Source organism: Coregonus clupeaformis, chromosome 2, assembly GCF_020615455.1.
Source record: "Coregonus clupeaformis isolate EN_2021a chromosome 2, ASM2061545v1, whole genome shotgun sequence".
NCBI classification, from domain to species: Eukaryota; Metazoa; Chordata; class Actinopteri; order Salmoniformes; family Salmonidae; genus Coregonus; species Coregonus clupeaformis.
In genome coordinates, this window is record NC_059193.1 from 10778172 (window position 1) to 10791701 (window position 13530).

The 13530-nt window shown below is 41.7% G+C and overlaps 1 protein-coding gene across 2 annotated transcripts in view; it reads left to right on the forward strand.

Annotated features, from left to right (window-relative positions):
• The window catches only part of LOC121558728 (PH and SEC7 domain-containing protein 2-like), a 60008-nt gene extending 53189 nt beyond the window's left edge, over positions 1–6819 (forward strand). Inside the window, exons 13-16 of one of the 2 annotated variants that reach the window (XR_006661917.1) lie at positions 42–186; positions 376–519; positions 4379–5818; positions 6192–6819. Coding sequence is in view for 1 of the 2 variants with exons in the window: in XM_045226584.1 (XP_045082519.1) it covers positions 42–186; positions 376–519; positions 4379–4597 (508 nt within the window). In the remaining variant the exon portion in view is untranslated. Of the gene's footprint in view, positions 1–41; positions 187–375; positions 520–4378; positions 6053–6191 lie in introns of those variants that run through there. The other variant, XM_045226584.1, reaches the window with a different exon arrangement.
• Positions 6820–13530: the final 6711 nt, after the last annotated feature.

The window sequence follows — 13530 nt, forward strand, 5'->3', positions numbered from 1 at the left end:
ATCTATCTTTCCCCCCTGTCTCTCTCTCTCTCTCTCTGTAGGAGTGAGGAGGAGATGATGTCGTGGATATTCCGTATTAACCTGGTAGCAGCTCTGTTCTCTGCCCCGGCCTTTCCTGCTGCCATCGGCTCCATGAAGACGTTCTGTAGACCGCTACTGCCCTCCTCCTCTACCCGGCTAAACCAGGTACACACACATTAACTTGTGTGTGTTCATGCAATCACACACATGCACAATGCATACACACATTCGGTACACACAGCCACAAATATAGCATAGTTTGATAGGTCCTTACAGTGCACCCTAGATTGATTGTGGTATGTGATTGGCTGTTACTGCTGCCTGCTGGTTGATGGGTTGCTGCGATTGGTGCAGGAGGAGCAGCTGCAGTTTCACGAGGGGAAGCTGAAGCAGATGAGTATGGAGGTGGAGGAACACAGGAAGAGCCCGCCCTCGCCTTCTCCCAAGAGCAGAGAGTGGGAGGAGTACCGAATCAAAGAGCACTACCTCATATATGAGGTAAGAGACACAGCAGTTAGGTAGGTAGGCAGGCAGGCAGATAGACTTCTGGCCCACATCATTTTGCATAATGTGTGTAGCTTATCTCAAAGGAGAAATGTTGCATCTCTTTCTCGCTCTCTTTTTTTTTTTTTTTTTTTTTTAGGGGGTGGATGAGCTTTAATGTTGCAGATAGATTGTAGCTTCCATCAATGTAATTGTCTGCATTATTTCCAATCCCCTATATATATATATATATATATATATATATATATATATATATATATATATACAGTGAGGGAAAAAAGTATTTAATCCCCTGCTGATTTTGTACGTTTGCCCACTGACAAAGAAATGATCAGTCTATAATTTTAATGGTAGGTTTAATTGAACAGTGAGAGACAGAATAACAACAAAAAAATCCAGAAAAACGCATGTCAAAAATGTTATAAATTGATTTGCATTTTAATGAGGGAAATAAGTATTTGACCCCCTCTCAATCAGAAAGATTTCTGGCTCCCAGGTGTCTTTTATACAGGTAACGAGCTGAGATTAGGAGCACACTCTTAAAGGGAGTGCTCCTAATCTCAGCTTGTTACCTGTATAAAAGACACCTGTCCACAGAAGCAATCAATCAATCAGATTCCAAACTCTCCACCATGGCTAAGACCAAAGAGCTCTCCAAGGATGTCAGGGACAAGATTGTAGACCTACACAAGAATGGGCTACAAGACCATCGCCAAGCAGCTTGGTGAGAAGGTGACAACAGTTGATGCTATTATTCGCAAATGGAAGAAACACAAAATAACTTTCAATCTCCCTCGGCCTGGGGCTCCATGCAAGATCTCACCTCGTGGAGTTCCAATGATCATGAGAACGGTGAGGAATCAGCCCAGAACTACACGGGAGGATCTTGTCAATTATCTCAAAGCAGCTGGGACCATAGTCACCAAGAAAACAATTGGTAACACACTACGCCGTGAAGGACTGAAATCCTGCAGCGCCCGCAAGGTCCCCCTGCTCAAGAAAGCACATATACAGGCCCGTCTGAAGTTTGCCAATGAACATCTGAATGATTCAGAGGAGAACTGGAGAAAGTGTTGTGGTCAGATGAGACCAAAATTGAGCTCTTTGGCATCAACTCAACTCGCCGTGTTTGGAGGAGGAGGAATGCTGCCTATGACCCCAAGAACACCATTCCCACCGTCAAACATGGAGGTGGAAACATTATGCTTTGGGGGTGTTTTTCTGCTAAGGGGACAGGACAACTTCACCACATCAAAGGGACGATGGACGGGGCCATGTACCGTCAAATCTTGGGTGAGAACCCCCTCAGCCAGGGCATTGAAAATGGGTCGTGGATGGGTATTCCAGCATGACAATGACCCAAAACACACGGCCAAGGCAACAAAGGAGTGGCTCAAGAAGAAGCACATTAAGGTCCTGGAGTGGCCTAGCCAGTCTCCAGACCTTAATCCCATAGAAAATCTGTGGAGGGAGCTGAAGGTTCAAGTTGCCAAACGTCAGCCTCGTAACCTTATTGACTTGGAGAAGATCTGCAAAGAGGAGTGGAACAAAATCCCTCCTGAGATGTGTGCAAACCTGGTGGCCAACTACAAGAAACGTCTGACCTCTGTGATTGCCAACAAGGGTTTTGCCACCAAGTACTAAGTCATGTTTTGCAGAGGGGTCAAATACTTATTTCCCTCATTAAAATGCAAATCAATTTATAACATTTTTGATATGTGTTTTTCTGGATTTTTTTGTTGTTGTTCTGTCTCTCACTGTTCAAAAAAACCTACCATTAAAATTATAGACTGACCATTTCTTTGTCACTGGGCAAACGTACAAAATCAGCAGGGGATCAAATACTTGTTTCCCTCACTGTATATAAATAGGCCTGTATAATTTTGTCTGGCTTGCAGTTCGAAATGAAATGGAATATTTTTTGCTCATATAATTAAAAAAACAAGTCACTAGGTGTAGGCAAGGCCATAAGCAAATAGTTAAACTGGGATATAACTAAAGAGTTAATCAGGGGGATTTTTCCACAAATAGACAGGTATTTTCAATGTATCGTCCATGTAAAAAACCTTTCTGATTAGGATGAATAGTATCCGACAATACCTTTTTTATTCTTTGGGCTATGCATTTTGGCAGAATTTTTGCATCACAACACTGAAGTGTAAGGGGCCTCCAATTTTTTTTATGGACTGGATCTTTATATTTACCACTTGGGTCCTGTTTCAGTAATAATGAAATCAGACCTTCTTGTTGAGGATCTGATAATCTACCATTTAACGGTCCTCTATGCCATCCATCCCTGGAGTTTTCCTGGACTTAAAGGCTTTAATTGCATCAATAAGTTCCTCCTCTGTAATTTGGCCTTCACATGAATCTTTCTGTACAGCTGTTAATTTTAGATTATTAATAGAAAAATAATCAATACAATTAACTTCGGTTAGTGGAGATGGAGGAGACTGAAACGAAAACATATGCTTAAATTACTTTGCTTCCTCTTTCAAAATATAGTTTGGTGAATCAGGGGTGAGTCCATAATTTGTAAGAAGTTTCAGTAAATTATTTTTGGTAGCATTTCTATGTTGGCGATTCAAAAATAATTTGGTGCATTGTTCCCCATATTCTGTCCAGTTCGCTTTATTTTTATAATATATTACACTTGATCTTTCTTGAATAAGTTCCTCCATTTATTTTAGTTTTTCCTCTAATTTATTCTGTGCCTCTATGTTACAGTTCTTATTGCTATCTATCTGTTCTGTTAGTCCTTCTATTTCCTTTGTTAATATGAACTATTTTGACCTAAAATTGCTTTTGTTTTAAAGATGAGTATTGAATTGCATGGCCTCTAAAGGCACATTTAAAAGTGCCCCATACAATAAGGGGATCTGCTGTACCTATGTTATATCGGGAAAAAGTCAGTTATAAATTATTCTGTCCTAGTTAACTTGTTTTTATCATCCAATAGGCTTTGATTACATTTCCAATATCCTCTCCCACGTGGAAATTCTGTAAGAGTAATGTATATGCCAATTATTTGATGGTCCGACCGCATTCTGTCCCCTATCAACACTTTTTAAACTTTTGGTGCCAGCAAGAAGGACTTAAGAAAGTAGTCAAGACAACTAGCTTGATTGAGTCTCCGCCATGTATATCTCACTAGGTCAGGATATTTAAGCCTCCATATATCCACTATTTCCAATATATCCATGATATTCGTGAATGAGGGTGATAGTTTGTAGTGTGATTTCCTTTACTGTCCATTGATGTATTTAAAACCGTATTATAATCTCCCACCATAATAATAGAGTCTTGTATTGCTTGTAGGCTTGATAAATTATGATATGTATTTTCAAAGAAGCGTGGATCTTCATTATTTGGACCATATAGATTAATGAGCCAAATCTGTTTATGGTCCAATAAAAACATTTTAATAATCCATCTACCTTGCGGATCTGTTTGGACAATTTGCACATTCGTAACAATATTATTGTTAATTAATATCATTGCTCGCTTTCTTTCTCTCTCACTCTCTTTCTCTCTCATTTTCTCTTTCTCTCTCGCTTTCTCTCACTCTCTCTTTCTCTCTCTCTCTCTGTGTAACTGTTTCTCTGTGCATAGGTCTGTGTAAATCTCAAATAGATGTGCTGTTGTTGTGTTATAGTTGTGACAGAATCACGATATCAATGTCCTATATTCCCTTTCTCTGTGTTTTTCCCCCATCATGAGTTAATTTGACATTCATCCTCTTTCTCTCTGTAGGGGAGCATTGTGTAATAGCTATGTGTTAAATTAGCCATATGTGTGATATATGCATATTTATAGTCACATCATCTTCATTCCCCCTCTCTCTCCATTGCAGAAGAGTCGGTATGAGACGTATATAAACCTGCTCCAGGCCAAGATGAGGGCAGAGACAGACGACCTGGAGAAGATAGAGGCTAGCGTGATGAGCGGGATCTGGGAGGGCCTAGGGGGGCGCGAGGGCTACCTCCGGAAGACCCAGTCCTCTCCTTCCATCAGCCAGCACAGTCTCAATGGCAAGGCCTCCGGACGCACTGCCCCGGGCCAGCGGAGTTGAGAGGAGACCCCCTTAAAAACATCATCATGCACCCCCCTGTAACTGTCCTCTGAGCCAAAGGGCTCACCTCCCCTTAATGCCTAAGCACTGGACCCTCATATCCAACCGACTCCCCCAAATCCTCCTTCCTTCCTATTTCATTTCACAGTAAAGCGGTAATAGTTGTTCCAGCTCTACAGTATTATTGGTGTTATTTAACCAACAGCTAATTGTCGCTGGCAGTGCTTATCAGAACACTTATAACAGAGAACACAAAGATGTGGAAAAAAGGATGAAAGAGGAGAGAGGACTTACCTGTATAAAGGAAGTGACATCATAAGGAAGTGTGGAGTGTTTTGGTTTGAGGAGGTGGATGGTGGATTTCAGGGTGGAGGGGCACAGTAGCATCAAGTAGTCACTCTCACCTGAGCCTTCAACCGGTTTCTCTGGACCATATAGAGCATGGAGGCTCAGTGTATCTGAACAGGCCTACTGAGCAGGCCTATGTAACACACCTACTGTATGATGATGAAGAACACTTACTCAGACTCTCAGAACTGTTATAATGATCAACTCCTTGCTGTGTAGACTATTTATTATTGATATGTATTTATTTATTGTAGATTTCTTCTTTCACTTGAACCTGAGCTTCATATATGATATCAGACTGAATGAAAGCATTGTGCCATGTTGTATAACCCCTAGTTCTATGTTACTGTCTGGATACCTGTACTGCTGTTACGCTGAGTGGACACCTGTACTGCTGTTACGCTGAGTGGACACCTGTACTGCTGTTACGCTGAGTGGACACCTGTACTGCTGTTACGCTGAGTGGACACCTGTACTGCTGTTACGCTGAATGGACACCTGTACTGCTGTTACGCTAAGTGGACACCTGTACTGCTGTTACTCTGAGTGGACACCTGTACTGCTGTTACGCTGAGTGGACACCTGTACTGCTGTTACTCTGAGTGGACACCTGTACTGCTGTTACGCTGAGTGGACACCTGTACTGCTGTTACGCTGAGTGGACACCTGTCCTGCTGTTACGCTGAGTGGACACCTGTACTGCTGTTACGCTGAGTGGACACCTATACTGCTGTTACGCTGAGTGGACACCTGTACTGCTGTTACGCTGAGTGGACACCTGTACTGCTGTTACGCTGAGTGGACACCTGTACTGCTGTTACGCTGAGTGGAAGCTGGGGTGGAGGACATTGACTGAGTATGAGGAGTAACGGTGTAAGCAAAAAACTGTTGTTGAATATTTTGATTAAGTACTGTGTGTGTGTGTGTGTGTTTGAGGTTGAGGGATGGCCAGTGGATGTGGGGTTAAGGGTTAAAGGAAGTAGGTCTAACGTTAAAGGATCTGTGTTCTGTATTGGTATGCTTTGATGCAGAAGACGAGAAGACGTCACTCCCTGAGTTGGAGCTGGCTCATCTTCCTGTCATATCATCATCAGATTGCAGATAAAACAATAAAAGACTGGAAGACAAAGCAGCAGAGGAAGTAGAGGAAGTGGTGAACATAACATAGCGGTACACGTGGTGTAGCATCATATTCATATGGGAGACCAGAGAGAGGAGACTAACCCAGCTCTCTCTCTCTCTCCAGGAAGGAACCATGGAAAGCTGGAGGGAGGAAGGAGGGCAGTGGTTCTGCTGGACTGCATTATTCTTCACCCCCCTCTCTTTGTCTTTCTCTCTCCTCCTCTCCTGACTGGACTTCAGATGGGATAGTGTCCCTAATTCTTATTATCCCATTCTCCACACTAAAGCGGTACGGAATCTTTGCACAGTCAGACCAAACACAGGGCCTATATAGATGCTGTGTTTTTTGTATTCCATAGGGATGAGACTGGATCAGAGATCCTTAGTTCTGTTGACTGAAGTGGAATTCGGATCAGAACTGCCATTTTATACATTATTAGTTATGTCTTTCTTACACTGAGGACCGACCTTGTCACTTTGGCTGTTGTGCTAACCATTGTTTTCCCAATGTTTTAGGTTAGACCAGTGCTGTTGTAATATAGAATTGTGAGAAGGTTTTTTACTTTCCTGGTCCTGTCTAAAATATTACTATTATTATTTATTTTTTAATAAGGAAGCTAGGGCACTTTGTTGTAAAGAATGGAAATGTTATATAGTTGTTCTGTTTGTTTTGGGCAATGTAAAGTGAAAGGTATCTTTACTAGTTATTATAGTCAGGGCTTCATAAAGTCATCTTTTATAGACAATAGAAATTGGTGGTGATGTTTTTATTATCAATTCTTTATCTAGAGATATTGCCTCAGCACAATGTTTCTATAAGAGAAATGTAATACAGGCGAGGAAATAATGTGGAAAATGTTGTCTTTCAGTTTGAGTTAAAGAATATTGGCGACTTGCATGCATAGCTAGTTCACAATTTAGCACTAATATACATCACATCCACATCGTGGACACAATGAGCACTTGTTGTCAAGGTAGTGCTCACATCTGTAGCCATGAAATACTTTGAAAGGCTGGTCATGGCTCACATGAACACCATCATCCCAGACACCCTGGACCCACTCCAATTCGCATACCGCACCAACAGATCCACAAATGACGCTCTCTCTATTGCACTCCACACTGCCCTCTCCCACTTGGACAAGAGGAACACCTATGTGAGAATGCTGTTCATTGACTACAGCTCAGCGTTCAACACCATAGTGCCCTCCAAGCTCAGGTCCCTGGGACTGAACACCTCCCTCTGCAACTGGATCCTGGACTTCCTGACGGTAGGCAACAACACATCCGCCACACTGGGGCCCCTCAGCGGTGCGTGCTTAGTCCCCTCCTGTACTTCCTGTTCACCCACGACTGTAACAACATCAAGTTTGCTGACGACATGACGGTGGTAGGCCTGATCACCGACGACGATGAAACAGCCTATAAGGAGGAGGTCAGTGACCTGGCAGTGTGGTGCCAGGACAACAACCTCTCCCTCAACGTCAGCAAGACAAAGGAGCTGATCATGGACTACAGGAAACGAAGAGCCAAGCACGCCGCCATTCACATCAACAGGGCTGTAGTGGAGCGGGTCGAGAGCTTCCAAGTTTCTCGGTGTCCACATCACTAAGGAATTAACACCAACAGTCGTCCACACACACCAACACAGTCTTAAACACGACAATGCCTCTATATATGTACAGTTGAAGTCAGGGGTTTACATACACCTTAGCCAAATACATTTATACTCAGTTTTTCACAATTCCTGACATTTAATCCTAGTAAAAATTCCCTCTTAGGCCAGTTAGGATAACCACTTTATTTTAAGAATGTGAAATGTCAGAATAATAGTAGAGATAATTATTTATTTCAGCTTTTATTTCTTTCATCACATTCCCAGTGGGTCAGAAGTTTACATACACTCAATTAGTATTTGGTAGCATTGCCTTTAAATTGTTTCACTTGGGTCAAACTTTTCGGGTAGCCTACCACAAGCTTCCCACAATAAGTTGGGTGAATTTTGGCCCATTCCTCCTGACAGAGCTGGTGTAACTGAGTCAGGTTTGTAGGCCTCTTTGCTCGTACACGCTTTTTCAGTTCTGCCCACAAACTTTCTATAGGATTGAGGTCAGGGCTTTGTGATGGCCACTCCAATACCTTGACTTTGTTGTCCTTAAGCCATTTTGCCACAACTTTGGAAGTATGCTTGGGGTCATTGTCCATTTGGAAGACCCATTTGCGACCAAGCTTTAACTTCCTGACTGATGTCTTGAGATGTTGCTTCAATATATCCACATAATTTTCCTTCCTCATGATGCCATCTATTTTGTGAAGTGCACCAGTCCCTCCTGCAGCAAAGCACCCCCACAGCATGATGCTGCCACCCCCGTGCTTCACGGTTGGGATGGTGTTCTTCGGCTTGCAAGCCACCCCCTTTTTCCTCCAAACATAACAATGGTCATTATGGCCAAACAGTTCTATTTTTGTTTCATCAGACCAGAGGACATTTCTCAAAAAAGTACAATATTTGTCCCCATGTGCAGTTGCAAACCGTAGTCTGACTTTTTTATGGCGGTTTTGGAGCAGCGGCTTCTTCCTTGCTGAGCGGCCTTTCAGGTTATGTCTATATAGGACTTGTTTTACTGTGGATATAGATACTTTTGTACCGGTTTCCTCCAGCATTTTCACAAGGTCCATTGCTGTTGTTCTGGGATTGATTTGCACACCAAAGTACGTTCATCTCTAGGAGACAGAACGCGTCTCCTTCCTGAGCGGTATGATGGCTGCGTGGTCCCATGGTGTTTATACTTGCGTACTATTGTTTGTACAGATGAATGCGGTACCTTCAGGCGTTTGGAAATTGCTCCCAAGGATGAACCAGACTTGTGGAGGTCTACATTTTTTTTCTGAGGTCTTGGCTGATTTCTTTTGATTTTCCCATGATGTCAAGCAAAGAGGCACTGAGTTTGAAGGTAGGCCTTGAAATACATCCACAGCTACACCTCCAATTGACTCAAATTATTGTTTTCTGGAGTTTTCCAAGCTGTTTAAAGGCACAGTAAACTTCTGACCCACTGGAATTGTGATACAGTGAATTATAAGTGAAATAATCTGTCTGTAAACAATTGTTGGAAAAATTACTTGTGTCATGCACAAAGTAGATGTCCTAACCGACTTGCCAAAACTATAGTTTAACAAGAAATGTGTGGAGTGGTTGAAAATAGTTTTAATGACTCCAACCTAAGTGTATGTAAACTTACGACTTCAACTGTACATATATACACCTCAATTACCTCGTACCCCTGCACATCTACTCGGACTCATTACTTTTCTATAATTTCTATTTTTTTCTCTGCATTGTTGTGAAGGGCCTGTAAATTAGCATTTCCCTGTTAGTCTACACCTGTTGTTTACCAAGCATGTGACATAACATTTTATTTGATTGTCTCTCAAATACATTGTTACAGTTGTTGGTTAGCTACCTAGCACATTTTAGCCATATTAGCATTGACATGAAATCAGTCAAAACAAGACAAAACTTGCTGAAACGAGCCACCTACGATTCCCCACATGGCAGCTTCTTGTCATTGTTGCTAGCTATCTGACAGTTCAGAATCATAAAGCACGGATTCCGTCCCCATCGATGCGCATGCATTGTTTTCGTGACGTTGTCAGCCAACCCGTCTATTTTTGTCAATGCGACGCACACGGTATTCTTGAGCACCTTTGACAGCGCCAACTTCGTGCATTAACAACACACGCTCGAAACCGCACGCATAGGCCCATGGACCGCACCTTTGTCGCATAACGCCATCACAAGTACCTTGGAAAGGGCCTGACTTCACCTTCCACCAGCAGATAGGCCTATTGGTGCCACTACCAGTACTTCTAAATTGAAGTTATTTTGGACCATGACGACTAATCTTTTCTGTGGAACTTAGCCAGACACTCTGTAAATGACACGAGCATTAGGAATGACGGTTTATTGCAATTAGTCATTTTTCAGACAAAGGCTTTCCAACATTAAAACAACAATGTACAAAACAGCACACTTTTTTCCATCAACATAAATTTAATAAGGTAGTGAAAGTACATAAACAAAGTAATGAAGTACAGTAAGATGCAAGTTATGATGATGTCAAATGTAGGATGAGCAGATTTTTCAAAGCCAATTTAAGCACCATCGTCATGTAGTCAGGAAAGGCCATAATTCAGTAAGAACTGCTCTAGAATGTATGGGAGAAGAAGTTATACATGGGACATGTGGACTGTTATCACAGTTTTCAGACATTTTTACCAACTAAAAAATAACAATATTGGTGTAGCACTACTTTATCATGCAATTTACTTTAGTAAACCTTCTGAAACACAGACAAAATATACTTAAATAAGTAGAACTCGATACATCTCTGTCCAGCAATGTCACAAAGCCTGGAAAGTAATTTATACTCTCTGAATGTGAGATCCCTATCAAAAATAATATGCAGATTTTGTATTTTCTTAATATATCTAAAGTGCAAGTATTTCTCCATTTTATTCAATGCTTTCTGTAAGTATAAAATACAAAGGAAAAAAAACAGCAATATGCTTTTCCTGTTTATACTGTGTTAGATTTTTCTGAAAGGATCATCATATTTAACAAACAATATATATATATATATATATATATACACACACACACACACACACACACACACCACAGATAAAATATTTTGAAAGGTACAACATATAATATAGGATTGATAAAGGGGTAGTTAGACCATACGGTGACATGGGATATGTTCATTGTGCATTGACCCCCTTCCTCCCCACTGACTTTTATAGCCCCTTTTCCCAATGTCTCGTCCCTGTACATAACGGTAGCCTATACAATCTGCATACATGAAGGACTCTGCATTGGTATGTGCAAAACATAATGCGTGCTGAGCTAGTAATGGTCAAGATGACTATTGGCTTCACAAACAAGATTGTGATTGGCCTTGCCCATATTATAGACTTTGTCTGTGTGTGATTGGTCTGAACTTGAAGGCCCAGTGAAACGTCATAGCGACAATAGAACACTGAAACTAAATCAGTTGAACTGAAGAAAACAAACATCAGATGAACGGATCTTTAAACAGCTTGGTAGAATGAATGGAAGTTAGAATCTGTTTTGGAATTCTAGTGGGAGAGATTCCAGAAGACCACACCTCCAAAGGGACTGGTAGAGGTTGTTAGCATGGTCATGCAGCTGTTGTTTAGATCGCAGGTCAGGAAATACACATTCCCACTGTTAAGTACAAATAAGAAGAACAAAGCACCTCTAATAGGTCATAAATTCTAAGACATCTCTCTCTGATGCAAACCGCACAAGCACTATCACCACCACCTCCAATGTTACACTGAACTGAACTAGCCATGCTGCTGCTCAGTTTCAACCTGGCGTCCATTTTGTGCCCCATTGATTAACTGTGCAATGTGAGCAACATGGTGAAGTCATCCACTCTGGACCATGGCAGTTGGTTCTGACCCAAACACTGTGTTGTACCTTTTATAATAGGCAGTGTTCTAGAATCTACTACACAGAACCACTCCACTCCGGAACCAGAACGTACCCAATAGCACCTTGTGAACTGACAAAAAAAGAATCACTTTTGTTTCATATTTTTCAAAAATGTGTGCGTTTTTACAGCGCGAGGCATACAAATGTAAAACGTGAGCTGAATGAGTTATAATTAGTATCTCTAAGATTGGCCAGTAAGAGAGTGGTGAAAAAGGTGGTATACATTTCCAGTCTTCATGTCTCGCATTTAAGGCCTGAATTCAATCAAGCCTGTACTGTGTAGAAATAGCATTTGGTCTTTCACAGCATTAGTGCAGTATTGACTGAATTCTGGCCTCAAATGTGCTCTATGTGTGGGGCACAATGTAGCAGATAAACTGTGGATTTTACTCTATGCAAAGGATCTCTGACAATCTGGGGCAGTGTTAGGGAATATAATATTCTCCAGAAGAGGAGAAAAACCCAATGAAGCTTTAATGCTGGCCTAGTAAAGGGCCATATAATAAGGGCCCCACATAGGGACCCATGTATCTCCAGGCCTCTTTCTTACACTTGTAACTCTGACCCAATCCAAATGGCTGGTGGAATTATAGCAGACCAACCTACTACTGCTCAGTCTGTCTTCAACATCACGCCAGCCGGTCTGATGGCAGTACAGTACAGTAGGTTTAGATCTACTAAACTAATCCAAGCCACCTTGTGATAGTCTAAATCCGGCTACTAATGGTTAACCTAGCTGGCTGATTGTTAATCATCGCTTAAAGAAATCCTCTATGGCATTGTTTAGTGGTGGACTGAGAGAAAGGGATGCTGGGTAACTTTCAGAATGATCCATCTTCACCCCAGGCAGAATGGTTGGTCACTTCTTCGTCAGGGCAACTCTTTCTGTCATCGTGTCAATTTGTTGACATCGTGTCATTTCCGTTTAACTTTTCTCCTTCTGACTTTATCCAAGTAAAACAAAAGTTAAGATACTACTCAATTAAATTATAAGACACACAGAAGGGGGAGGACTTTGCCTTTAACACTGACTTGAAGATGAGATAAGCTATCTGATTTGTGAGGGGGGAAGTAGTTATGTCCCTGTAGCGATTCTGTGGAAAGAGAAACGCCAGAAACTTGCCTACACTCACTGAAACACAGTGGGGTTACTGTAGATGAAAGTGATGGGAAATCTCACACTAGTTTGACATCTTTTCACTTAAGTGCAGAGAAAGACTTCACATTTCCGTAATAATGCAGAATTCAGCCTCATGCTTTTCAAATATCAATCACATATATATTTGTATTTTTTTTTTGTCTATACAACATACAATGCCATGATTGGCACGTACAATATTGCACACTATAATGTTATGTCCTCAGTGTCTGTCATCACCCTGTGTAGAGGGAGACTGCTGCTCAGACAACATCATGTGGAGAGTAACGTTGAGAAATCAAATAATGCAAGGTAACAAATTAGACCAGCAAGCCTGATCTAGTTTGAATTATATTGGGGCTGTAGCACCATAGAAAGATACTGCCTTGGCCTTTTGGCCTACATCCAAAAAACCTCACAAGGGGCTCTTAGGGCATCCATCCATCATCTGTCTCGATCTCATCCCCACTGACTGACTGACAACTGTACACATCCAGTTACAACCCATCTTATTTTACATGGTGCAAGAGGTGGACAGACTCAACCCCACATCTCTGATGACTATCCATGCTCACATTAGAAGTGCTGCTGCTGTCGGTGTTCTAGAGGCCATTCTCTGCTCGCCTCACCTGTGGAGGGAGACAGACTACAGAAAAGGGCCTCTGGTTTGGCTAGTTAGTGTTTACCAATAGCCATACTGCAGTACAGTACTCATCAATGAAAACATACAGTGGTCGAGAGATAACATCGACCCCAATGTGAAACACATAAACAAGTGGAGTGTATAAGGCACCAGGTTGT